This window comes from Coregonus clupeaformis, chromosome 35 (assembly GCF_020615455.1).
Source record: "Coregonus clupeaformis isolate EN_2021a chromosome 35, ASM2061545v1, whole genome shotgun sequence".
Lineage (NCBI taxonomy): Eukaryota > Metazoa > Chordata > Actinopteri > Salmoniformes > Salmonidae > Coregonus > Coregonus clupeaformis.
The window spans coordinates 9663626-9690320 of NC_059226.1; the positions used below are offsets into that span (position 1 = coordinate 9663626).

Below are 26695 nucleotides of genomic sequence, written 5' to 3' on the forward strand. Positions count from 1 at the left end.
ACTGTAGCTCAGCTGGTAGAGCACGGCGCTTGTTATGCCAAGGTAGTGGGTTCGATCCCCGGGACCACCCATACAAAAAAAAAAATGTATGCACGCATGTCACTTTGGATAAAAGTGTCTGCTAAATGGCATATTATTATTATTATTATAATCTCCCTCGATCTGGGGCTCCACGCAAGATCTCACCCCGTGGGGTCAAAATGATCACAAGAACGGTGAGCAAAAATCCCAGAACCACACGGGGGGACCTAGTGAATGACCTGCAGAGAGCTGGGACCAAAGTAACAAAGCCTACCATCAGTAACACACTACGCCGCCAGGGACTCAAATCCTGCAGTGCCAGACGTGTCCCCCTGCTTAAGCCAGTACATGTCCAGGCCCGTCTGAAGTTTGCCAGAGTGCATTTGGATGATCCAGAAGAGGATTGGGAGAATGTCATATGGTCAGATGAAACCAAAATATAACTTTTTGGTAAAAACTCAACTCGTCGTGTTTGGAGGACAAAGAATGCTGAGTTGCATCCAAAGAACACCATACCTACTGTGAAGCATGGGGGTGGAAACATCATGCTTTGGGGCTATTTTTCTGCAAAGGGACCAGGACGACTGATCCGTGTAAAGGAAAGAATGAATGGGGCCATGTATCGTGAGATTTTGAGTGAAAACCTCCTTCCATCAGCAAGGGCATTGAAGATGAAACGTGGCTGGGTCTTTCAGCATGACAATGATCCCAAACACACCGCCCGGGCAACGAAGGAGTGGCTTCGTAAGAAGCATTTCAAGGTCCTGGAGTGGCCTAGCCAGTCTCCAGATATCAACCCCATAAAAAATCTTTGGAGGGAGTTGAAAGTCTGTGTTGCCCAGCGACAGCCCCAAAACATCACTGCTCTAGAGGAGATCTGCATGGAGGAATGGGCCAAAATACCAGCAACAGTGTGTGAAAACCTTGTGAAGACTTACAGAAAAGGTTTGACCTGTGTCATTGCCAACAAAGGGTATATAACAAAGTATTGAGAAACTTTTGTTATTGACCAAATACTTATTTTCCACCATAATTTGCAAATAAATTCATTAAAAATCATACAATGTGTTTTTCTGGACTTCTGGACTTCTGTGACTTCCTTAATATTAGATTTTGTGAACCAGCTGTTATTTACAAATATACACAGACCGCCACCCCTTGTCTTACTGGAGGCAGCTGTTCTATCTTGCCGATGCTGGTTTATGTTTGCATACCTGAGTGTTCTCCACTTACATTTTCGGGCAAATGTGAGTCACATTGCTGATATCCCCTGGCCCATGCTCTCACCATTTCCTCTATTCTATTTCAGGCTAAAAGTAAATCTCCAGTATGTATACCCAAACCATCATGTCTTATTTCGGCTCCAACTAGCTAGTGCTTACAGTACTTCAAGGCTCTGTGCAGCAGGGAAACCTTGTGCTAACATGCTTACAGTTTTACAGTGCACCAACCTGCAGTGTAAACAAACACCAACTCAACTCACCAATCCAATGAGTTTTGAGGAGTTATGAGGATGGGTGGACTGCTCGAGGCACTCACCTTTCATTGTCAACTCAGTACAGATCAGATCGATCAGTCTGATGTCAGCATGACATTCTACAATGTACCAGACTAAGGACTGTCCATCTACAGAATACAGGGAGGTTCACCATATGAGCAGAATAACAATAATTGTCTGAGGTTGGTAAAGTACACAGTCCAACTACATTCTGGTTAATGTTTGAATCCATGTCGCTAGGGTTATGACTGTTGGAACATTAACCACGCTCACAGAACTGATGACGACCTTCAAGAGTTAAGTGGAGATTTTGCAAGGATACAAAAACACTCAAGTCAAAATAGAGAGAAGTTGAACAGCATACACAGGGGATGATATGAATGAAAACAACGTCTATCAAACGGGGAGAGCTGATTTCCTAAGCAGATGGGGGAAAGTACAGTGGGGTGAAAAGGTTTGTCATACAAAAACAAATATGTACCACATAGACAAGGAAGTGGCCATAACATAGCACTGTTTGGTCTCTGCTTGTCCCTGTTCTTGTAGTGTGGGATAAACAGTCTCTGACTCAACATCTCCTCCTCAGTCTGCTCTGATGTTTTTCATCAATCCAAGGATGGAGAGAGAAGGCCAAACATCCATCTGTTTAGACCATTTCACATTTCCCCTGGTTTTTAAACAGTGTCTCTCTCCCTGATGTGATGTGTGTGACTGAAGATTGCGTCATACCAACTCATTGGATTCAACATCCGCTGAGAAATAAACTGCCATCTGGAAAATACTAAAAGAGCACAGGATGTTATGGGTAATAGTTTCATTAGAACCCCATGTCCATTTGATAAATAGAGTCAGACTCCAAGATCTAATGCAGTGTAATACATACAATATTTATTCAGAAACACAAAATAATTAAGTTAATTTTCTGGTAATCCACAAAATTGTTGTGGTAGCTGTCTCATGGAAAACATTGAGGAACAGGCGTGTGTTCAGATTAACCAATGTGCCGAACAAAACTAGAGTGTGATTATCAGATTAACAGATCATAGAATAGAAAATGTTTGGATGGGGCCTTCTCTGAATTTGTCAGTTTCTTTCAATTACAATATTCATTCCATTGTACACAATAAAAAAGATTATCAGTTGCCTAGACTAAACATTTTTAAGCTGAGAGTTCCTGAGACAGCATCACAAAATATGCTGTTTTTTTTATATATATACTTTTAAATATATTTTCCATCTTTATTATTTTCCCCTAATATGCTGATTTCCATCTTAAGCAACAACAACACTGTATCATGAAATAGCTGTATGCTACTTAGAGAGGGTGCACAGCTGGAATATCAAGCAAGAAGTCTAGCTCTGACAGAAACCTTAATCTCACTGTTCCTCCGAACACTAGTGGCTAAAAACAAAATCACACATAAAACACTGAACCATGATTGAACGTATAACATCCTTTAGCATTCAATGCAGACAGACACACTGTCTATAAAGAGGAGCAGTTTGTAAAGTTGCTTAAACATAGTTGGAGAGCTGGTGTTCCTTGATTGTGTGAGTGGGACAGTCAAAGTCATTATCTAATGTTTGAAAAAGCAGATCCAAGTTGGTTTCTATGCACATTAGAATACTAGAACACATGATATTCACACACTTACACTTGTTAAAAACTAAAGAAGAATGATGTCATTTATGCAGTGCACCCCCAAGTAGCAAAGGCATCCAGTTCATTGACACAACTCCAGAAAGACAAAGGAAAGATGATGACACTGTCATACACATCGGTGTGTACAACAAGAAGATCCTTCTTCGCAACTAGTCATACAACTCCATCTTTGTCTCTGGTTTCAGATCAATGAAAAAAATATGAACATATGCCTAACTAAAATTGTCTGCAGATTTTACAATGTGGGGTCATGTGAATCTTCATCAGCTGTATGCTCATAATTCCTCATTTCTGTCCTCAGTGCATGTCCACAACATTGCTTGGTTTTCTGCTTTCCCTTGCAGCCAATTCATTTCTCACTTTGTCAAAGAGGACTGCCCAATATTGGTTCCTCTTGTTATTGCGAGGCCCCTGCAGTGCTCTCATCTCTCTGCCTCCATGGCGACGCTGGCCTGTTCACTGGAGGCCTGCTGAGTGACGGCTTGGGGCCACCCAGGGAGAGGCACCTGAGAGGACAGCTGCCCAGGAGTCCACAGCCCCTGCTGGGTCTGACCTGGGGCAGAAGGGCCCATGGCCCAGTTGACCTGAGGAGGAGAGGTCGCCATGGAGGCTATGGGACTGCTGCCGTTGAAGCTCTCTGAGGCCTTGAGGCGGGAGAACATGGCCAGGGCGTCTGGGAAGTTGGGAGGTGTTGCTGGTGTGTTGGCTGGAGTGTGCATCTGTGGAGAAAGGAGAGAACCGTTAATAAGAGAACATCGATCTGTAAGCATTTATGATTTCATATTTCACTACTGGCTTTTGTAATGACTGGCGCATTGTCTCCAGTTCTAATGGACATGCTTGGTTTGATTTACCATTTGGACACTTATGTCCTCCCTCAACTGGTCCTTAGAAGTGCCTACATCATAATAGTTGTGGAAGCGAAAAGGGACAAATATTTTCCTTTCGAAGCCCAACTTCCTCAGACTGACCCCTTGTCTTTCCACCAAATTCTATATCCTGCCCTGAGTCTGCCCTCTCAGCTGACACTACAGAGAGCCAAACACAGGACCAGTCAGCCAAAACAAACACCATTCCATGAGAAAGAACCTAAGAGGGTCCAAAGGAATCATCCCTTCCAGGACATGAAAGGTGAAAGCAACCAGTGTTAGGATTCACCCCAACCATCTGAAGGCTACCAGACTGTCTGTTTTCTCATTGTGTGGACAGGATATCCACCACATAATAGATTATGCAATATCTCAAACAGTAATGTGATTTGTAGTGGAACTAGAGGTAACATGCTTGCAATCAGAATACGTTTTGACTATGGTAAACATATTTCTTTAGGAGAATTGTCAAACAATTTAACTACATTTTGTTAATGAGTGCTGGAATAGGTTCAAGAAGAAAAAGATCACCACAGGCTAATAAAGAAAGCATTATTACTTGATAAGAACATTAGTGTATCACTGCAAGCCCAGTATCCCACCCACAGGTTTTCTAAGGTTTCTATGGTGCAGTAAGAATTAATGTGTGAATGAATGAATGAACAAACATTGGACTCATTTCCCACAGGAATTAGGGTTGACCTGCTTCAATAGGAACGAGGCATGCCTTTATTCAACGTAATCATTTATGATGCACAGTGAACCTAAAGCTATTATGTGCATTTCTCAGTTCAGGACAAGCATGTCTTTGTACAAAAAATGGGTCAGCAGCAGCCATACTAGCATAAGGCTGACTGCTTCAGAAATGTCATTTTGCTTAGTAGATCCCTGGTAGCCTACATTTGCTTCAGTCAATAACACTGCAGTAAATTGCAGCAATAAATTGTAAGTGATCATAACAGACTTCCTGTCAATTGACACACATGGCAGACAATAATACTGTATCTGTTTACAAAATGGTTAAAACTGTTCAGCTGAAAAACACATATAATACAAAGGCCTTCCATTATTTGATCACTGCTTTACATTGAAAGAGGTCAGCAGTGTATAGGGAGAAGGGTGATGAAGGGGTTGGCTATGTGGACACACAGGGTGTGGGCCTCAGTGTGTGGCAACTGCTCAGTCATATCAGCTGGCTCTGTACACATAAACACACAGGAGACTGACCGTGTATTTTCTCATCTGGAGCTGCAAAGTTGCTATAGAAACAGTCCTGTTTGATAGGGATGGATCCTGTAATAGCAGCTGCAGCCAGGGAAACAGTCCATGAGAGCTTGTTTTAGAGTGTGGTCTTTCTCAACACTTTTCCTATTGTTTATTGTCAGTTTGCCATATTTGTGCCTCAGAATAAACAATGGCAAACTGTACCCTGTACTAAAGCCCTGCATCCTGCCAACCAGCATCGTCCATATTAAACAAATGTGCTATTGTACACCAGGCTCTGTCATTGTTCAAAGGGCTTGTTTACAGACACATTTTCCTTTCAAAATGATATCCCTCAGAGGCATCAGAGCACATCTAAATGTAGACACTACATTTCTAATAGCCATCCCAAATAGCAATAACAATGGTAGTAGTACAGTTTACAAAAGCTGTTTCTTTTGGACGATGTTATGAAGACTCTTTAACTGACTCGATTTATGACTGCCACAGACCTCCTGGCATCCTAAACATTGACTGGGACATTGTGATAAACCACACGTCTACAATATTGCCACCAGCCTACGCCTTATTAGTCTGCTGCAGTTAAAACCCCTATGTGCAATTGAATCATGAGGGATGTAATCATCTGTGGATGTAACATCCCATAAGCATGTTGAGTTTCAACACTGACCTCCATTGTGTGATCTACAAGATAAATTGTTGAGGGCATCATGGGTAATCTGTCTTTAGTGAGGCTGCACCTTTGTCAGAGCTGTTTCACTAACTCACCCTACACATTGTCTGTCTCCATGTATGTGGTCAACTGTCCAACTAGATGAAATAAAGGAAATTCAAACATCACATGTCACGTGACAGGCAGCTTACATTACCGTTTTCTGTATAAACAAATCAATCTCACCAACCTCCAACACAAACAGGTCAATGAGCAACCATAGAGTGAGTCAATAATTAACCCAACACAGTCCCTTGTTGTTATTATGCAGTCAGGGATAGTTTAATATACAGATGCTGGTTTGTCATGTCAACTTGTTCAACAGACAGAAGTGTCATTTTAAACCAGGGTCACAGTGCTCTTCATAACAATACAACCACTACTGACAACAGCAACAATACCCTACAGCACTTTCAAAAACAGGACCTTTAATAGCCTTGTGTGTAACAGAGTTAGTTTCATAACCTCACTCCCCAGCTTGAAATGTCTCCACATCATGTTACATGTGCATCGTGCCTCTCCTACGCTTGGCCTTTCTGCACTGGTCTGTTTAAGGACACAGTGGGCACATACTGCACCGTAGTTAACCTGTCGACCATTTGTCAATGAAAGGGGCTCAACTTAACCTTATGCCACGCCTGACAGCCAACCCCTAATGTAAACAGACCATACCAGATGTATTGACAATGTCACTGCTTCTTATCTAATCTAATGTCTGCCCACATCCTGTTTATTTTAATCAGTTTGAAAATGAGAAAATGAAAATAGAAGCAGAATGAGATCACTGGCAAACCCAGCGGTAGGTAATGAGAGGTAAGGTTCTAGACCTAAATAAGCTGATATCGTATTGCTCATGAAGCCAGATGTTGTTTAGAAAGGAGGAAATCTATAGGCCAAATGACCAATCTATATGACAAATGGCCTAAATTAGACTGTGCTAGAATGGTATACGTTTGTCAAGATTTTAACACTGTCATTAAGTTTCAGTAATAATTTTGAATTAAAATACAGTATGTTTTGTATAATATGTATCATAAGTGCTGCAGCACTTAAATCATTTTAGTTTTTAACCTTTAAAAAAAAAAAAAAAGTACAACAATGTTCACTTTTGCTGGAACCACCCTCCCCCACGAGACATTTTCAAGGCTTCAATTCTAGAAAAAGAATAACAAGGAGGCAATATCACATGACTTCATTTGCCGACTATAAGTATTATAACCATAGTAGCCTATCATGTCACCTTTCATGTGAAATAACACAGTAATTAAGTAGGCTACATGACAAGGCACTATGAACAACGTGGCCAATGTGTGTTTATTTTTGTCAGGCTTGTGTTTCGGTACAACATGGCGAACACGGACGACAAGGGCATGAATATAAATATAATCATAGATGTTGCAATAATAATAATCATCATCATCATTATCATAATGTGATCATAATAATCATAATGATACATAAATTATTCATTGTTAACTATAATACTGTAGGTTTTCTATACTTACCATTTGATGATGGTGACTGTATGGAATATTGGTTTCTTGAAAAAAGGCACTTAATGCAGTCTATTGAAAAATAAAATACATGTGTCAAGAAGCACCAGTCCAGTATGCATTGCACATAGGATAGCCTATTGCAGACAGATAAAACCAACATCGATATTATACCATCTGCTGTGAAAATGTTACATTGTGCCATTAGGCTGCTGAATGCCATAGTTAGCTACATTTTCATTGCATAATAGCATTAGCCTACTGGGGTGTTGCAAAGATAACCAGATTATTTTACAAATTATTGGCATTATTGTATTAATTAGATGTATTTAATTAATGACTCTGAGAAACAGACACAGACTGATCTATCTCCCATGCACCAAACTCAGACCATTCTCAATTAAAGGTTCCCATACCTCGAACTGCCAATGTGCCGCTTGTAGAAGCTGTTTTGCTTGGTCTGCGGCGCATCCAGCAGTCAGGACGAACTGATTTATCATAACTTGGTGCTTTAGATCATCCATATTTGCAGAAGCAGCTATTCTAAACCTTTCCCCTTGGTTTGGTGCTCAGTCCTTGAGGTTTTTCTCCCTTGCATTAGCCTTTCCTCTCATCGACCATGGAGACAGCACAGCCGGCAGAGAAAACCCAAATATTTACTGTATGAACTATGTTCAGTGTCCTGAGCGCCCCTTTGATCGGCAGCACGAGAGAGCAAATCAGAGGGATGGGGAGGGGCGATCAGCAGGTCGGTGACAGAAAGAACTACAAGTTCCTAACACCATGTAGTTTGACGTATCACACATCAGAAGGCTTTTGACTAGCAACTTGTGTTTATTTTCTTTAGCGGACACCCAGTTATCCTTGGTTCTATCGTTATTCTTGACAGTTACACAATTTGATATACAAGTGGCTGTGTAATACCGAAGAAAGTCTAAAACGTATTACAAAACTGTCCCTTGGGCGATAAATACACTAGCGTAGGGGCTAGTAGTAGCTAGCTAACAACAACAAGGAAAGATGGGGTCAATTCTTAGCCGGAGAATCGCTGGCGTTGAGGATATTGATATCCAGGCGAATTCTGCATACAGATTTCCACCGAAATCGGGTAAATATAGCTATTAATTTGGATTGAAACGCTAAAACTCTAACTAAGTTAGCTAACCAGCGACCTGCTAACGCTGCTAATGTTAGCTAAACTGACATCAGCTCCCATCATTATTAGGCCTAACGTTACATGTGAAAGCTATTAGTTATAAATTGTTAATTGTATGATATTCAGTCGTGGTGAAATGTTTATTTGATGAGGCAAAGATGAGTTGTGCATCGATGCCCTGATCTTGTCCTGATTAAAGATAGGCCTTCCATCCTGATTTTCTCATGGTTTTCTAATCTAGTCACATACTTCTATTTTCTTTTAAGGGAATTACTTTGCCAGTCATTTTTTCATGGGAGGGGAGAAATTTGACACTCCCCATCCAGAGGGATACCTATTTGGAGAAAACATGGATCTGAACTTCCTTGGAAATAGGCCTGTACAAGTAAGGACAAACAAGTTCGCTATACAATGGCAAAAGGTCTTAGCTATGTTGTTAAGTTTTGTATCTTGCAAGCTGCTGACAGAGAAGTAACATGTACAGCATATAAATCCTATTAGTTGAAGTGGGAGTTCAGGAGTAGTCCTTGATTCACATCCCCCGTGCTATTCATTAGGCTAAAGCATTTGAAGTTGATCTGCAATGGGCTGTTCTTTTCTTAGACTAGTTGTCGTGTCTCACCTTTGCTTAGTTTCCATACGTGACCCCGGCACCCCATGAGCCTGTGAAGACCCTGAGAAGTCTGGTCAATATCAGAAAGGACTCCCTGCGCTTGGTCAGGTGAGGAAAAACACCATCATATTCTACTGCAAGTAGTCTTCTGACTGACCTGTGCTCATTTATTTGTCTTAGTGGTTTCCATTTTCAAGTGATTCAGGGTCAAGAATACCGGCTGATTGAGCTTAGCCTAACATCTATTCACTGTACTTGTTTAGGCCTACGTTTAATTTGATATTGACGTACTTTCATAAGTGTGGTGCATGACTAATTTTTTGTTAACTTAATTATAGCTTCACTATCAAAGTTATGTAATTTTGAAATTGGCCACTTGAAAAAGGTAGCCTAACATTATTTTGTTTGTCTGCTTGACTACTAGGTACAAAGATGACACTGACGCTCCAGTGGAGGAAGGAGGGAAGCCAAAGGTTCTGTATGGTGTGGAGTTCACATTTGACGCTGATGCTCGTGTGGCTATCACCCTGTATTGCCAAGCTTTTGAGGAATTCGCCAATGGGATGGCAATGTATGTAAGAGTCTGATTCAGAAACCTTTTCATTTACATGATAGACTATGTTTAGCATCAATATGCTATTTAAGTCATTCACTAATTAGAAATACATATTTTCTTCCACTGTCTCTTGCTCCGAAATATCTAACTAAATGCAATCCAGCATTTTACATTTCTCATTTGAAATGAAATCCATGCCTGTTATCTGTTTCTGAAGATGTGCAGTGATATTGATTTATTCACTTTAAAGACACATTGTATAAGATCATCTTATGATAGTGCTTGTCATTATGGATATGGCCAATGTACAGCATAGAATGCCAGTCTCCAGACACAATGGGTCCTTAGCAACCACCTGTCTCCATGGATACGCAGGTCATCTGAAGAGGGAATTACTATTATAGTTTATGCTGAAGTCATTATGTGAGCGGATGGATGTTTTTTTTCTGCCTTTTTACATGTTTTTTATTGAGATTTTCCATTGACAAATTTGAGAGGGAAAATTATTTTAGTTAGGCCTAATGCTGTTTTTTATTATTTGTGGTCAAAGAAAGAGCTTTCAACAAGAGATCTGAAAAAGAACATCTTACATTTCCTGTATACTAAATTAACTTTGATAGTTTTTGTATTGATAAGATATTGACATCACTGTCCTGTGTAGGTACAACCCAAAGGGACCAGCCATGGTTTCTGAGACTGTGCACTATAAGAGGGGTGTGAGCCAACATTTCTCCCTGCCTTCTTTCAAAATCGATTTCACCGACTGGAAGGAGGAGGATGTGAGTATATCTGGGCAGCAGCACTCAATCCTGTAGAGTGATGTCACCAGCTGACAGTTGATAAACTCATCTGTTGTCACCATTTATTTTATCTTTACAGCTGAACTTTGACCTGGACCGGGGTGTTTTCCCCATGGTGATCCAAGCTGTGGTGGATGAAGGGGATGGTAGGTGGTCCAAACGGTTCGGACGCATAGAGAGATGTTATTAATGTTCTGCACTCCAGAGTTGGCAACTGTCTCTCAACTGCCTCTCCGCTGTACCACAATAGCAGGTGCTAGATTAGGCATTCTGTATGCACAGAGTACAGTAATCCCTTATTAATTAATGTTTGTCCTTTTCTAGATTGCTTGGGACATGCACATGTGCTGCTGGCAGCCTTTGAGAGAGTAAGTAACTCATTGTGATGATCCAGTAGAAGAGGACAGTGTTTGAATTTGACTCAAATTTGCATCCCTCATCTGATGTCTTCACAAATTATGAAATATGTGACGTTAACACAATTTCTTCCTTTCCAGCATGTGGATGGCAGTTTCTCGGTCAAGCCTCTGAAGCAGAAGCAAATTGTAAATTAATCCAAGTTAATCCATGTCTTCTTTATTATATTAGTAGATTATTCAAAATACAAAATGCCTGAATACCAAAAACATGTTAATTTACAACACATATATATTTGTTAGCATGTGTGCTTACTTCCTCCTCTTTATGCCTTATGGGACGTAAGGCTATAATGTGCTCCTTCCATCATTCTCTGTCCTTGGCCACGTGTTGTTACCATGTGTGCTCTCGGTTATAGGTGGATCGTGTGAGCTACCTGCTGCAGGAGATCTATGGAATTGAAAACAAAAACAACCAAGAGACCAAGGTTCTTATTCTAGAACTCACCAATAACACTTTTGTAGATGCATACAGTAGATTTATTGAACATGAATTCACAAAGGTTGTTGCATAATGCAGTCCCTAAGGAAAGCAACACATTTTTACATTCCAGAGGTGTAACCACACCTGAGTCTTTCAGAAATGTAAACTAGAAATGTGGCTCATTATGCTGTAGGTTTTCAGACCGTTGGTTATCAGTTGGTTTGCGTGGTCTATTTTTGCTACATGTTCATCACTTTTTTGTTCTCTGCAGCCGTCGGAGGATGAGAACAGTGACAACAGCAACGAGTGTGTTGTTTGTCTGTCAGACCTCAGAGACACCATCATCCTGCCCTGCAGACACCTGTGTCTCTGCAACTCCTGTGCTGACACCCTGCGTTACCAGGCCAACAACTGTCCTATCTGCAGACTGCGTAAGGAGCGAAGCTAGTTTGTTTCCAATAAGCTTCCAACTGGGATTTCATGCCTTATTTCCTGCCTTAGCTAATAGGAAATAGACCTGCCAGGCTGCCATATTTCAGAGCTCAGCGAGAGAGACACCTAATGGATGTAGAGATGAACGCCCTGTGGGGACTGAGCTGATTTAAGGAAAATGCTGTAAAGTTGACATTTAAGTGAAGATGTAGTCACATTTGACAGTGTGTAGTGTAATCCGTGTTTGGTCTGTCTCTCTCCCCAGCCTTCCGAGCCTTGCTGCAGATCAGAGCTGTGAGGAAGAAGCCTGGGCCGCTTTCCCCTGTGTCTTTCAGCCCTGTACTGGCTCAGAACATGGACCATGATGAGCACTCGGTACGGCCCACGCATTTGTTGTTATTACACACATGGCATCATTTGTGTCAAGGATCATTTCTTATTCTACTTGTATTTAACAAACCTCAACTCCATCACTATGCAATTACAAAGCCTTTCATAAATGACTGTGAATGACTAGTAAATATATGACCAGTCTTTCTGTGTGTGTGTCTCTCCAGAGCTCAGACTCGGTTCCCCCAGGCTTTGAGCCCATCTCTCTGCTGGAGGCCCTTAACGGCCTGCACTCTGTGTCCCCCTCCATCCCCCCCGCCCCACTCTACGATGATATCAACTTCTCTGGTGGCCTGGTAGGGGAGGGCCGGCCGCTGGGCTCCCCAGAACACTCCGGGGACGGGGGCCTGCAGAAGGCCAAAGTCAGCAAGTCACCTGACAGGTAATCCTGTGACACCAGGGTTGTCACAAGCACGGTTCACCCTTTCCTCCATCTGAGATGGACCATCTCCCTGAAGTGTGCACTTGTACACTACACTCCCCCTCATGGATTTAAAAGGAATGCACAGGTGTAAGGGAAGATGGTGGAACCTCCCTCCAGCCAATATGTAAACCAATCCAATGCTTTGAAATCTTTTGCGGTAGGGTGAGCCAGTGCACACTTTAGGAAGAAGGGGGAGAAACTGAAGTGGGCTACAGTCTCCCAGTTCTGCCCTCTACAGTCCAGCTGCCTGCTACTGTAATTGTTCACACCATTACATTACCATTTGATTTTAACTGCCTCTAACATGGAGCATATTCATATGCATGTTTTAATTATTTAGTTTTACATTTAATATGGAGTTAATAGCCCTGACATGAACTGCACTGGATGGCTTTGCTTTTTGGCATTGGCTTTGACTCTGGATTGATTGCTCATCACTTTGTGTAACAGCTGGCCCAGGGTCAGAATAAAGAGTCTCCTTACGCTGTGGTGAGCTGCTGCTAGAGGTCTTCTCCTGTATCCAGCACTATGCTACAAACTGATTAGACGGCATGTCCTTGGCAATCCATCCAGTTGACATTGCTGAGCCTTGCCAACCTGCAGGAAAGAACATTACTACAGGACAACAGTACAGAGTGCAGTCTGTTTATTATAAAGAACATTACTACAGGACAACAGTACAGAGTGCAGTCTGTTTATTATAAAGAACATTACTACAGGACAACAGTACAGAGTGCAGTCTGTTTATTATAAAGAACATTACTACAGGACAACAGTACAGAGTGCAGACTGTTTATTATAAAGAACATTACTACAGGACAACAGTACAGAGTGCAGTCTGTTTATTATAAAGCTTCACGTCGGTTGTAAAAGTGTTTTTTTGTTTTATCAATGTCACCTCATTGTAAGTGTTTGACCCCTGCAGCACCCTGAGGTCGCCCTCATCACCCATCCAGGAGGAGGATGAGGAGAAGCTGTCTGAGTTGTCGGATGCCCAGCCTCACACACTGCTCTACAGCAGCCCTGCTCCCACCGAGGCCACTGCAGCCGAGGATGTACCGGAGTCCGTCTCCCCAGATGATGGTGAGTTCTGTCATGCTCTGAATGCACATAGATAGCTGTTGTAGTAGGTCCAGTCTACATCAAGTTTGGGTAGGTGACCCCTCTAAATAATGACTTGAATTACCTACCAGGGTACATTGCAAACCAGCATAAGGACATTTAGGTCTTGTTGCATGTTGTGACCTTGTCTCTCCCTCCTGTCATGTGTGGTACAGAGGACAGGCTGCACTCTGGAGGAGAGCGAGAGATCCTTCATGACTGCAGCAGTGAACACAGCAGCCTGACCAAAACAGAGAGTGACCCGCCAGGGGACCTTTCTCTGCCAGGTAAGCTAATAATAACACAAGGCCCAGGCCCATATCTGTGCTTGTGTGCACAAGCATGTATGTTTGTCTGGATATTAAAGATATTCTCCGGTACTGTATACATTTTAGCCAGTAGTTCTGAAAGTAGCACCCTTGAGCCAAAAGTGGTCCCCGTAAATTGCGCACTACATCACAAATGTACAGATGTATGCACCACATCATTGCTCTCTCTCCCTCTACTGTGTGCGTGTTGCTATCTGTCACTCCCTTGGCGGGCTGAAGCTCATAGGCTGAAACTTGAATTGCTAGGCGGCTAGCCCACATGGTGGTAAATGTAGGGAAAATGGCGCTGCACAGCTTCCAGACAACAGTCAAACTAGGGATTTTTTGGCTAGTTCTGCTCATAGATTATGCATGAACTACACATTAACACATCCAGCCCAAAGCGGGAGGTTTAAAAAATACTTACTAGTTGCCAAAGTACCAGAGCATGTCTTTAACACTTAAACCAATTGTAAACATACATTTTTGATTGCGGGTATAACACCTTTGGCTCATTTTCTCTTTATTCTCCCAGGCTTTCAGTCCTCCAGCTTTGCATCTAACCTGTGTGCTGTTGTTTATTCTTCTCTGTTTCCTTACTCCCTGCGCTGTCCCTTTACCTGGCGTTGCTATGGCCAGCTCTAGGTCCTGATGCCTGCTCTATTGGTGTGGAGGAATAAATGTGGTATGTAGGACTTCTCTGTCCTGTCTTTACCTATCTGCTTTTCTGTCACGTTGCTTCGGAGAAACCGATCCCTCGCAATCTGTCAGATTCAGGACAGTTGGTTAATAATCTGCTGCAGGTTTTAACTGTTTATCATGAAAATTGACAGCAAGTTTGTATTGATAAGTATGCAACTGCTTAGATTTATTTCACATGAGTAAGAGATCCTCTTGTTTAATTGGATCATCCTCCTCGTGTCCACAGGGTCATCAGAGTCAACGGAGAGCCTGAAGAGTCAGAGTACCAACTGCTCCAGCCAGCCCCTCCTGTGTCCCCCCAGCAGCCTTCACATGGAGGATGAGCAACTTGACTCCTAACCTCTGGGCCCAACGGTTCTCCCTCTCTGGCTGAGTCCCAATTCTCCACCCTTCTTCAGAAGTGTGCACTTGCACACTTTTTCGCATTGGATTTAACAATGGTGGAAACTCCTTCCAGTCAATAATTTCACCAATCCAATGCTTTTAAATCCATGACGGGGAGTGTGAAAGTGCACATTTAGCCTGAAGGGTGGAGAATTGGGACTTAGCCATGGTCTCCTCCCAAGCCCATCCCTCCCCCATGATCCAGTCCCTTTGGTCTTCTCCAAGGTCCACTTTCCTACTTTGGTCACCTATTCATGCCATAGCTGGCATCAATTGTGGTGGTCATTGCAAGGATTTACTAAAACCATACTATACCTTAACTAAAAAACAATAAGTCCTTGATTAGATTGCTTTACATACATTTAGGAGTGTGTAATTGTTTGTCCATTCTGGATGGGGTTGTGGTGCAGTGGCGGACGCTGCATGATTCCAGAGGTTGAGTATGACTACCATCATATGGTGGTGCCAGAAGCACACTCACTTTCAGTTGACTCTACTCTAATTACTGCTTGACACTAATTGTTTTAGAGAGCATTAATACCATTCCTGTTGTATTCATCTATGACAAACAAATAACTTTTTTTACATTTTATTTCTTGGTGCTTGTATGATATGAAACGTTTTTGAAAGCAAACTCTGAAACATTTCGATGGACTTTTGACATGTTTAAACATGACAATTTAATGTTGTCATTTTAAAGGTTTTGAGGACTAATTCATTTTACCTTGTGAAATGGTGAATTCCCCTGTAATAGCAAGTCAAATTGAGGCATTTCATTTCAAGTTGTCTTCAACAGTAAATATCTACATTTGTGCATTTTTATACTGAATTATGTGATATCCTATATATTGTACCTGTACTAGAAAATTGTGTAGATTAATTAGCAAAATTGTATATTTGTGTATTATAGAATTAAAATAACGAGATTAGTAGTTACAGCTACATGCACAGTATCTCAAATTTAGCTGATAGATTTCCTGTGACAGAGCCCCCAGCTTTACACCCTAACAGCTGAACACAAAGAAATATAGAGCCTTCAACAAGCCAATATGCTATGCTGACTGTATAGCACAAACTGTGTTATTTGTAGATGTGGCAGATTTCTGTAGTTCTATTGTGGCTTGTCATCATGGCATAGTCATTGCCTTGCTCAAGTTCTATGACTTGCAGTGTCTGACTTTCCCGTAGATGTAGCACCGTACATATAGATCTATGTGCCTTCAACAACTAAACAGATGTGGCTGCTGCTTGTTGTGTTATTGGTGTTCTTGTGATGAAACTGTTTTGAGGATATACAGCTGTATGAGCCTGTAGTCTAGGAGTTTTTATTTTCATTGGCTGATATAAAGAGCTTTAAATGTATGACCTTTCTTTGCATTCTCAATGGTTCATGAAATATTTCAAAATAAATCTTATTGTTGTTATTAAAAAATTATTAAAACCAACTGTTCAGCATTTACAATTATGTTAAATCCATATATTGATACATTTCATCTAAAAAAGTAAGTACATTTAAAGTAGACTTGGTTGTTATATGGTCTGTATTGTGTTTGTTTCCTTATTTTTTTGCCAGGAGGAATAAACTAAATGCTTCTTAACCATTTTACTTATGCAATATCTTGAGACATTGCATTCTAAACATAAGGTTATCTTTTGCATGTGGGTTTTGTTGTAGACAGGCGTAAACCTCCAAACTGCTTTGGATTCATACTGTTCATGTCATGTGTCTTTGACTCTAACGTTGTGCCATGTTAACTTTGAAGATACACCTGTGCCTTGTTCCTGTTTCTCACTATTATTGACCTGGTATCCAGGATAACACCACATTTAGTGATTCATAACTCTATTAATAGCCTGTGTGTACAGATGTAGGATCTTAATTTGATCAATCTTTTGTTGCTGAGAATTTTCCTGCAAAGCAGGAAAGGCAAACTTCTGTATTCAAGGTTTAAAAAGGCTACTCAAGTTTGTAATTTCCACTTTAAAATAACACTTGATTTGCCCTAATGAAAAATGTATCAACCCCTTCAAAAATGTCCATTCATTATAATAAACATAATTCAAATGTCCTGATGCTGCAGGATTATTTTCCTGTTGTAGCAAACTGGCTATAGCCGCATGTGAATAACAATCAAATAAATGTAATGTTGAACATTTAATGTCTCATGCTTGATTTCCATTGATCTGTGATGACCGTTTAGGGTAATCAGTTTGGAGGCCTCCGTGTAGCTCAGTTGGTAGAGCATGGTGCTTGCAACGCCAGGGTTGTGGGTTCGTATCCCACGGGGGGCCAGTATGAAAATGTATGCACTCACTAACTGTAAGTCGCTCTGGATAAGAGCATCTGCTAAATGACTTAAATGTAAATTCTGAATAAGTGGGACACTTTTTGCATTTCTGTCTTCTGTAACCTCTTTCGACATCTATCCAACATATTAGCCCAACACATGATACCTTCCTGAAATCCTCAAGATGTTTCCTAATCACACAAAAAAAACTGATGTTGATATCATATTCACAGGAGGCATGACACACTCATTTGTGGACACTGAGTCAAAACCATGAAGGCCTGATTCACACAGTCTCCTCTGAACAGTTGATGTTGAGATGTGTCTGTGACTTCATGTAGTAACCAAAGAAGAGTTAAACAAATCAAAATATATTTTATATTTGAGATTCTTCAAATAGCCACTCTTTGCCTTGATGACAGCTTTGCACACTCTTGGCATTCTCTCAACCATCTTCACCTGGAATGCTTTTCCAACAGTCTTGAACACGATAACCTAACATCGACAATAACCAGTAGATGTCGCTATTACATCATGTCAAACCCAGAATTACCCAATTTCATCCCAGAGCCAGTATGTTCGCAATGTCTACACACAATATTTTTATCTATAACATGTATGTCTTCAACGTCTATAAAACGAGGATTTAATTAAAAGTCAATTCAAATATCGACCATGTGTAGGTAAATTCACATCACAGTTGTAAACATTTAACTCCAAAGGTGGCTGTTTTACATTCAACTAACGATGTATTAATTATCTGCAATTATAAAGGAGACATTTTAAATATTATTTATCATCAACTGTCCAATAGCCTACAGAAGACCCTTAGTAAGAAAACTGCACTTGAGTTTTTAAATCAAAACGCATCCTACATACAATGCATGAATGCACAACGTTTTCATGACAGTCAGAAGACAATTTCTAGCTGATGAATTAGGTAAAACATATTACATAGAATATTCTGAATAATTACTTTCTGTTTGTTTTCACTGACTTAACACATTTTTCCTATATATGCACACATTCAGTGAGTCGTAGAAACAGAGATGAAACCTGGAAACCACGGAGCCAATCAGTGACCTGCAATTTGTTTATGGCTATTAAAACTCGTGGCGGTCTTTTCTGTGTTTCCCTCAGTATCTTCTGATCTTTCTCTCCGCCGTTATGGGATTATTATCACACACCGACAGGATCTGGGGTTTACATTTTTAGATAGCAGTTCCTCTCCAAGCCATCTGTACAGACATCGCAATAACTTGTAAAAGGTTGGGTACCATATAAAAACAGTGGAGCTGATCACTCAAACTGCACTGCGGAGTACACCAAGGTAATTGTACTGTTTTTTCTAATACTTCTTTTTGAATGAATGGCCACTGTTCTTTTATTTTTATGAGATTATAATGCAGTTTTTCATATTGTAAATTAAGAGTCAGCTGAGTGAGATCACACCAATATGGAAAGGATTCACAGGGAATGAAAGGCAGCAAGAAATGTAATACAGTGATCTTTTGTGGGAATTTATTAACAGGGACACTTTACAATGCCAGTACTACCAAGTCAGGAGATTGCCACCAGATTCCAGGAGAAATGGATGAAGCTTCACCCAGAAGACCAAGACAATGTGAATGGTTCAGTGCACCTGGATGACAGTCTCACCAGCCTCCAATGGCTCCAGGACTTCACCATAGTCAGTGCGAGTCTAGAAAGCCTACCGGGCTACACTTGCCAACCGTACCACCTGCCTCAGCCCAGCCACCTGCACCCTCAGGGCTCCGACTCCCCCTCCAGTCCACCTGCTGGGGACACTGCAGCCTCCGGCATGCCTCAGAGTGCAGGCAGCCCCATCACCTCCAGTGCCTCAGCCAACAGGACTAGTTACTCCTCACTTCACCAGACAGTGACCAACAACCACCACCAGATCACTGTGCCAGCCAAGTCCCTGGAGGAGGAAGACTTCAAGACCAACCACGAGGTGAAGCCTTCCTATTCCTACGCCACACTGATCTGCATGGCCATGCAGGCTGGGAAGAAGAACAAGATCACACTGTCTGCTATCTATAACTGGATCACAGAGAACTTCTGCTACTACAGACATGCTGAGACCAGCTGGCAGGTTAGTGACTCAGTCTGTCTTCTACATTATTGATCAAACCTGAGAGAGGTACGCAACACAGGGGGAGAGAGATGTGTGGGCGATTGCATGGAACCAATCCCTCAGAGATACAGTATTTATTTTGATGTTGTATGGAAAATAAATTCTAGGCCTATCATGATTATATGTTTTAATCATTGATGTAATCATGGGTTATTTCTTGTTTGATTTTCTTTTGGAAATAAGTAGAGGGTGCTCAATCAATGAGGACCACTTTGGAAACAAGCGTTTTAATTAATACTTTCAAGTGATATCCTCTGGGTTCACATTGTTCATTTTGTATATGGGTGTTACCCAAAATACATTCAATTCGATTCAAAGAGGTGCAACCTAAAAATGTGTAGACATCATTGGACAGGAAAAGGCACAACGCTCACTCACCATAAAACATTTGTAGTTTTATTAGACAAGTTTAAAAGATTGACGTTGTTTGATTTTCTTGGAATCTCTGTGATGGGGACTATATGATTCAGAAGTACACTGAACTTAAACTTGTTATGACCTTGTCCTGACGATGCACATTTGACATGTTATAACCAATGATTTATATATACACATCATTAGTTACAACATTATGATGATCCAGCGACAAATGACAGAGAATCTTTAATAAGACTGCTGTCAGTTAGCTCATCTTTTCATGAACCCCATTCTATTCTCTCCTCAGAACTCTATCCGCCATAACCTGTCACTCAACAAGTGCTTCATGAAGGTTCCCAGGCAGAAGAATGAACCAGGAAAAGGGGGATTCTGGCAGATCGACCCTCAATACGCAGACATGTTTGTCAATGGGGTCTTCAAGCGCAGGCGGATGCCCGCCACCCATTTCAACACCCAGAGACACAGCAAAACCCAAGGATCATCCCGTAAACGAAAAACCCAGGAGTACCACCAGCATTGCCCCCAGACCCACTACACAGTGTCCCACAGAGGGGCAGGTGCTGGGAACAGATGCAAACGTGGTGGCACAAAGTGGGAGATAGTCCATAAGTCACCACTGTTGACAGCGGATCTCAGGGAACCAGATGCACTGAAGGGAGAACTAGACTGGGCCATGATGTTTGACGACGTTCTGAATGGGAGCAGCAATAACTTTGAGGATCTAGGGATGAACCTAGCTCTGAACTCCCTGGGCTGTAAGGTGGAGCTCTCCCAGCAGGATCAAGGCCGGGGCCGGCACCTGGGGAAGTGGTGCAACGGAGGGGCTGACTGGGACCACCAGCAGGCCTGCAGGTACATGGATGTGAGCACCATGGGCTGCTACAGCATGGAGGAGATCCAGCAGCACCTCAACCTAACTGGGCTGCAGCAGCCGCTCCCTTTGGCGGTCCACCCACAGCACTTTGAGGAGCTAACACTGTTCCCTGATGAGCAGCAGAGGCACCCCTGGGAGGAGCTGAAAGAGGAGCTGCAGGCAGTGCCTATCACCCTGGACCATAGCTTCTGTGAAGGCTTCTTCACTGAGATGCAGCCATGGGGGACAGCAGAGTCTTATGTGTGACACCCTCACCCAGCACCAGCCCCAATACTGAACAAGCACTCCAGCAGGCGGCCAGAGGACCTCGATAGACTACTGTTTTGCTACATTAGCATTATGGATTCATTCAGAGAAACATACGTTAATGAATTTTTTATCTGAGTCACATTTACTGTGTTTTTTATGTGCATTTTCTATTTGCTTTTTGATTGTTTGCATCCATGAAACAAACAGGCTGTTTTTATTGTAGCATTGAATGTCTGTTATAGAACAAAACTAATCTATCCTAATTAGCAACCACTTCGTTTTACATGAAGGGTTTCATTTCAAAATGCTATATATCCATTTTCAGAAATGTTGGTAAATTAGCTTTTATTTTTTAAAGAACTTATGAAAGAGTATGTTTTTTCACTGTCTAATCATGGCATGAGGTTGTTCAATGACAGACTTATTTATTTGAATTCTATCACTTGATGGTTTCATTTCAGAGAGACAAATAATCATGTTTTGTTGCAAAACGCTATGTATCCGCCTCACACTCAGAGGAATAAGTAGTACTTCTAGGTTTTACACAGTCAAATGTGATAAATAATTATGTTTTTTATAGAGAACTGTACAGATTATACATTTGTGACATCAATATTTAAACAACAAAAATAAAAATGAATCAATATGAGATCTGTATGTAGAATAGCTGCATTTTACGTTTTAGTCATTTAGCAGAAGCTCTTCTCCAGAGCGACTTACAATTAGTGCATTCATCTTAACATAGCTAGGTGAGACAACATTTACATTTACGTCATTTAGCAGAAGCTCTTATGCAGAGCGACTTACAGTTAGTGAGTGCATACATTATTTTTATTTTTCATATTGGCCCCCCGTGGGAATCGAACCCACAACCCTGGCGTTGCAAACACCATGCTCTACCAACTGAGCTACATCCCTGCCGGCCATTCCCTCCCCTACCCTGGACAACGCTGGGCCAATTGTGCGCCACCCCCACATATCACAGTCAAATATACAGGATACGAACATTCCATTCCTGCTGAACAATGAATATATAGCGTTTTGCAACAAAACCTATTTTAATACATATATAAAATCTATTAATAAAAAAATTGAATAACAGTGATATTTTACACACACATGAAGGTACCCATAAGCAATCATTTCTGATTTAAAAAAAACAAATGTGAAAAATGTGTGTATATAGCATTTTGGAACTCTTCACTTATTAATATACTATAATTTCATAATCAGTATTGTGTGGGCAATCAGATCAGACATAATGCAAGAGAGAGTGGTGCCCGTGACAGTTTGCCGGCTCTCTAGCCGGCTACATTATGCTCTGAAAGTCTTCAACTGTAAAACTGTATCATGATTTTTTTATATTCTTTCCATTAGTAGATATTCTAAAAAAGCTCAGGGTTACCTAACATTAGTATAGCCATGGTTGTAAGGGTATGTTATGTAAAGGATGTTTTACGTATGATTCAAGTAATACAATTAAAATATGAAAATCAGCATAGATGGTCATTTCTTTGGCAGTAAGTTTATCTAAACGTACATGTGATGAATGGGGAGATGAATTATTGAATTATTAATTAAAAGGCTGTAAATAATGCATTAATGAAATAAATACAGTGGATTTAAAAATAAACGCTTTCGTGATGTAGTTTCTATGATCTTCCTAGGTATAGGAAAAACGTGTGCTTTATATCTCACTATACTTTATTATTTATTACTAGTGTATGTAGACAGACAGATAGGACATGTACAGTGCCTTGCAAAAGTATTCAACCCCCTTGGCGTTTTTCCTATTTTGTTGAATTACAACCTGTAATTTAAATGAATTTTTATTTGGATTTCATGTAATGGACATACACGAAATAGTCCAAATTGAAGTTAAATGAAAAAAATTACTTGTTTCAAAAAATTATACAAAATAAATAACGGAAAAGTGGTGCGTGCATATGTATTCACCCCCTTTGCTATGAAGCCCCTAAATAAGATCTGGTGCAACCAATTACCTTCAGAAGTCACATAATTAGTTAAATAAAGTCCACCTGTGTGCAAGGCCCCAGAGTCTGCAACACCACTAAGTAAGGGGCACCACCAAGCAAGCGGCACCATGAAGACCAAGAAGCTCTCCAAACAGGTCAGGGACAAAGTTCTGGAAAAGTACAGATCAGGATTGGGTTGTAAAAAAATATTAGAAACTTTGAACATCCCACGGAGCACCATTAAATCCATTATTCATGTGACGAGGTGTGAAAGAAGGAGTCAGGCGCAGGAGGTAAAATACCGAAGTCCAGAGTTTAATCTGTTTGCATAAATCAAACGCCCCAAGCGTCAAATGAAACTGGACTGTACCCCTCCCACTCCACGAGATACTGAAGGCCCCCCACCCGACGACCTCGAATCCAGGATGGAATGGACCGAGTACGCCGGGGCCCCCTCAATGTCCAGAGGAGGTGGAGGAACCTCCCGTACCTCAGACTCCTGGAGCGGACCAGCTACCACTGGCCTGAGGACAGACACATGAAACGAGGGGTTAATACGGTAATCAGGGGAGAGTAACAACCCGTATGTCACCTCGTTTATTCTCCTCAGGACTTTAAACGGCCCCACAAACCGCGGGCTCAGCTTCCGGAAGGGCAGGCGGAGAGGCAGATTCCGGGTCGAGAGCCAAACCCGATCCCCCGGTACGAACACCGGGGCCTCCCTGTGGTGGCGGTCAGCGTTGGCCTTCTGACGACACATGGCGAGCTGGAGGCGAATGTGGGCAGCGTCCCAAGTCTCCTCCGCGCGCCGAAACCAGTCATCCACCGTGGGAGCCTCGGTCTGGCTCTGGTGCCACGGTGCCAGGACCGGTTGGTAACCCAAAACACATTGGAAGGGTGTTAGGTTAGTGGAGGAGTGGCGGAGAGAGTTCTGAGCATATTCTGCCCATGGCAGGAACACCGACCACTCCCCCGGCCAGTCCTGACAGTAGGTCCGCAGGAACCTACCCACATCTTGATTCACCCTTTCCACCTGCCCATTGCTCTCAGGATGAAAACCAGAGGTCAGGCTGACCGAGACCCCCAGATGTTCCATGAACGCCTTCCAGACTCTAGACGTGAACTGGGGACCTCGGTCGGACACTATATCCTCTGGTACCCCGTAGTGCCGGAAGACGTGAGTAAACAGAGCCTCCGCAGTTTGTAGGACCGTGGGGAGACCGGGCAGAGGAAGGAGGCGGCAGGACTTTGAAAAGTGGTCCACAACGTCCAGGACCGTGGTGTTACCTTGGGAGGGGGGAAGATCTGTGAGAAAATCAATACTCAGGTGAGACCATGGTCGTTGTGGAACTGGTAATGGTTGTAGCTTACCCGCTGGGAGGTGCCTAGGTGCCTTACTCTGGGAACACACTGAGCATGAGGAAACATACACCCTCACGTCCTTAGCCAAGGTAGGCCACCAGTACTTCTCGGTCAGGCAGCGCATTGTACGACCGATACCTGGATGACCAGAGGAAGGTGACGTGTATGCTCAGTAGATCAGATGATCACGGATAAGCGCAGGCACGTACTGCAGTCCAGCTGGACACTGCGGTGGAGATGGATCTGTGCGTAATGCCTGTGCTATATCTGCGTCCATCGCCCATACTACCGGCGCCACAATGCATGAGGCCGGGAGTATGGGGGTGTTGTCTCTAGGCCTCTCCTCTGTGTCATACAACCGAGACAGTGCGTCTGCCTTCACGTTCTTCGTACCCGGAATGTATGAGAGTGTGAAATCAAACCGGGTGAAGAAGAGGGCCCACCTGGCCTGGCGAGGATTCAGCCTCCTCGCTGCCTGAATGTACTCCAGGTTACAGTGGTCTGTCCAGACGAGAAAAGGGTGTTTCGCCCCTTCGAGACAATGTCTCCACACCGTCAAAGCCCGGACAACAGCCAACAGCTCCCGATCACCAACGCCGTAGTTATGCTCCGCTGAGCTGAGCTTCTTAGAAAATAAGGCACAGGGGCGGAGCTTGGGTGGCGTGCCCGAGCGTTGGGATAAGACAGCTCCTATCCCTACCTCGGATGCATCCACCTCCACTACGAACGGTAGTGATGGATCGGGGTGAGCCAGTACTGGGGCTGAGGTGAACAGACCCCGCAATCTACTGAATGCCAAATCAGCCTCAGCAGACCAGCGGAGCCGGGACGGCCCACCCTTCAACAAGGAGGTAATGGGAGCTGCGACCTTGCTAAAACCCCGAATATACCTTTGATAGTAGTTGGCAAAGCCAAGGAAGCGCTGCACCACCTTTACCGTGGTTGGAGTCGGCCAATTACGCACGGCTGCAATGTGGTCTCCTTCCATCACACCTGTGGTGGTAATGCGATATCCGAGGAAGGAGATTGACTCCTGGAAATACTCACACTTCTCTGCCTTGGCATAAATATCATTTTCCAGCAGTCGGACCAGTACTTTGCGAACCAGGGACACATGCTCGGGGCGCGTAGCGGAATACACCAGGATGTCATCGATGTAGACCACCACACCACGACCAAGCATGTCCCGAAACACCTCGTTCACAAAGGACTGGAAAACGGAAGGAGCATTCATCAAACCGTAGGGCATCACCAGGTATTCATAATGCCCCGAGGTTGTGCTGAATGCTGTTTTCCACTCATCCCCTTCCCGAATAAGCACCAGGTTGTAGGCACTCCTGAGATCTAATTTGGTGAAAAAGCGGGCCCCATGCATTGACTCAATCACTGAAGGAATGAGGGGAAGAGGATAACTAAATCGTACCGTCACATTATTCAGTGGTCGATAATCAATGCACGGGCGTAAACCGCCATCTTTCTTCTTCACAAAGAAGAAACTCGAGGAGGCAGGTGAAGTGGAGGAACGTATATACCCCTGGCGCAGGGACTCTGTGACGTATATTTCCATAGCCTCCGTCTCCGCCTGCGACAGGGGATACACATGACTCCTGGGAGGTATAGCGTCTACCCGAAGGTTTATCGCGCAATCCCCCTCCCGATGAGGTTGTAATTTAGTCGCTTGCGTCTTGGAAAATGCGAGCGCCAGATCATGGTATTCGGGGGGAATGCGCACGGTGGGGGTACCGTCTAGACTTTCCACCGTGGTCGCACCAACGGAAACACCTAAACACCTACCCGGACACTCACGTGACCACCCTGTAAGAACCCTCTGCGGCCATGAGAAATTGGGGTATGAAGGGCTAACCACGGGATACCCAAGACTACAGGGTTAGCAGGAGACTCAATAATCAAAAAGGTGATCTGCTCAACATGTGTCTCCTGCGTAATCATGGTGACTGGTACAGTAACTTCCTTAACCAACCCGGACCCTAATGGTCGACTATCTAGTGCTCTGATGGGGAGTGGAATGGTTAGGGGAACCAATGAAATGCCTTGACGGTGTGCAATTGCCCTGTCCATAAAATTCCCAGCTGCGCCTGAATCGACTAGCGCCTTACACTGGGAACCTACCAAGTGATCTGGAAAGGAGATAGATAAAGTACAGTGCGCCGCAAAGGGCTCTGAACATGTTCGGGTGTTCGTTACCTGGGGTGATGTGTGAGTA

The 26695-nt window shown here is 42.8% G+C and overlaps 3 protein-coding genes across 4 annotated transcripts; 2 read left to right on the forward strand and 1 right to left on the reverse strand.

Annotated features, from left to right (window-relative positions):
• Positions 1-2380: 2380 nt before the first annotated feature.
• LOC121550815 (UBA-like domain-containing protein 1) lies at positions 2381-8157 on the reverse strand. Its single transcript, XM_041863183.2, has 3 exons — positions 7897-8157; positions 7493-7552; positions 2381-3901 (listed from the first exon to the last, which is right to left on the reverse strand). Exons 1-3 carry the CDS (start codon positions 8002-8004, stop codon positions 3605-3607), a joined length of 465 nt encoding a protein of 154 aa, XP_041719117.1. The 5' UTR covers positions 8005-8157; the 3' UTR covers positions 2381-3604.
• A 102-nt stretch (positions 8158-8259) lies between these two features.
• LOC121550817 (probable E3 ubiquitin-protein ligase MGRN1) lies at positions 8260-17197 on the forward strand. Of its 2 annotated transcripts, XM_041863187.1 has the most exons (16): positions 8260-8588; positions 8903-9021; positions 9269-9357; positions 9674-9820; positions 10467-10584; positions 10685-10751; positions 10930-10973; positions 11103-11150; positions 11381-11449; positions 11717-11876; positions 12143-12252; positions 12435-12649; positions 13617-13774; positions 13969-14079; positions 14740-14785; positions 15029-15120. In XM_041863187.1, the coding sequence occupies exons 1-15, from the start codon at positions 8501-8503 to the stop codon at positions 14778-14780; spliced, it is 1584 nt and encodes a 527-aa protein (XP_041719121.1). In that variant the 5' UTR covers positions 8260-8500; the 3' UTR covers positions 14781-14785; positions 15029-15120. The 2 variants fall into 2 exon arrangements, with proteins under 2 accessions (XP_041719121.1, XP_041719120.1); XM_041863186.1 differs by lacking the exon at positions 14740-14785 and having other exon boundaries at positions 15029-17197.
• A 1434-nt stretch (positions 17198-18631) lies between these two features.
• On the forward strand, positions 18632-21762 carry LOC121551915 (forkhead box protein J1-B-like). The gene is made up of 3 exons (XM_041864592.1): positions 18632-18804; positions 19006-19590; positions 20297-21762. The coding sequence occupies exons 2-3, from the start codon at positions 19018-19020 to the stop codon at positions 21128-21130; spliced, it is 1407 nt and encodes a 468-aa protein (XP_041720526.1). The 5' UTR covers positions 18632-18804; positions 19006-19017; the 3' UTR covers positions 21131-21762.
• Positions 21763-26695: the final 4933 nt, after the last annotated feature.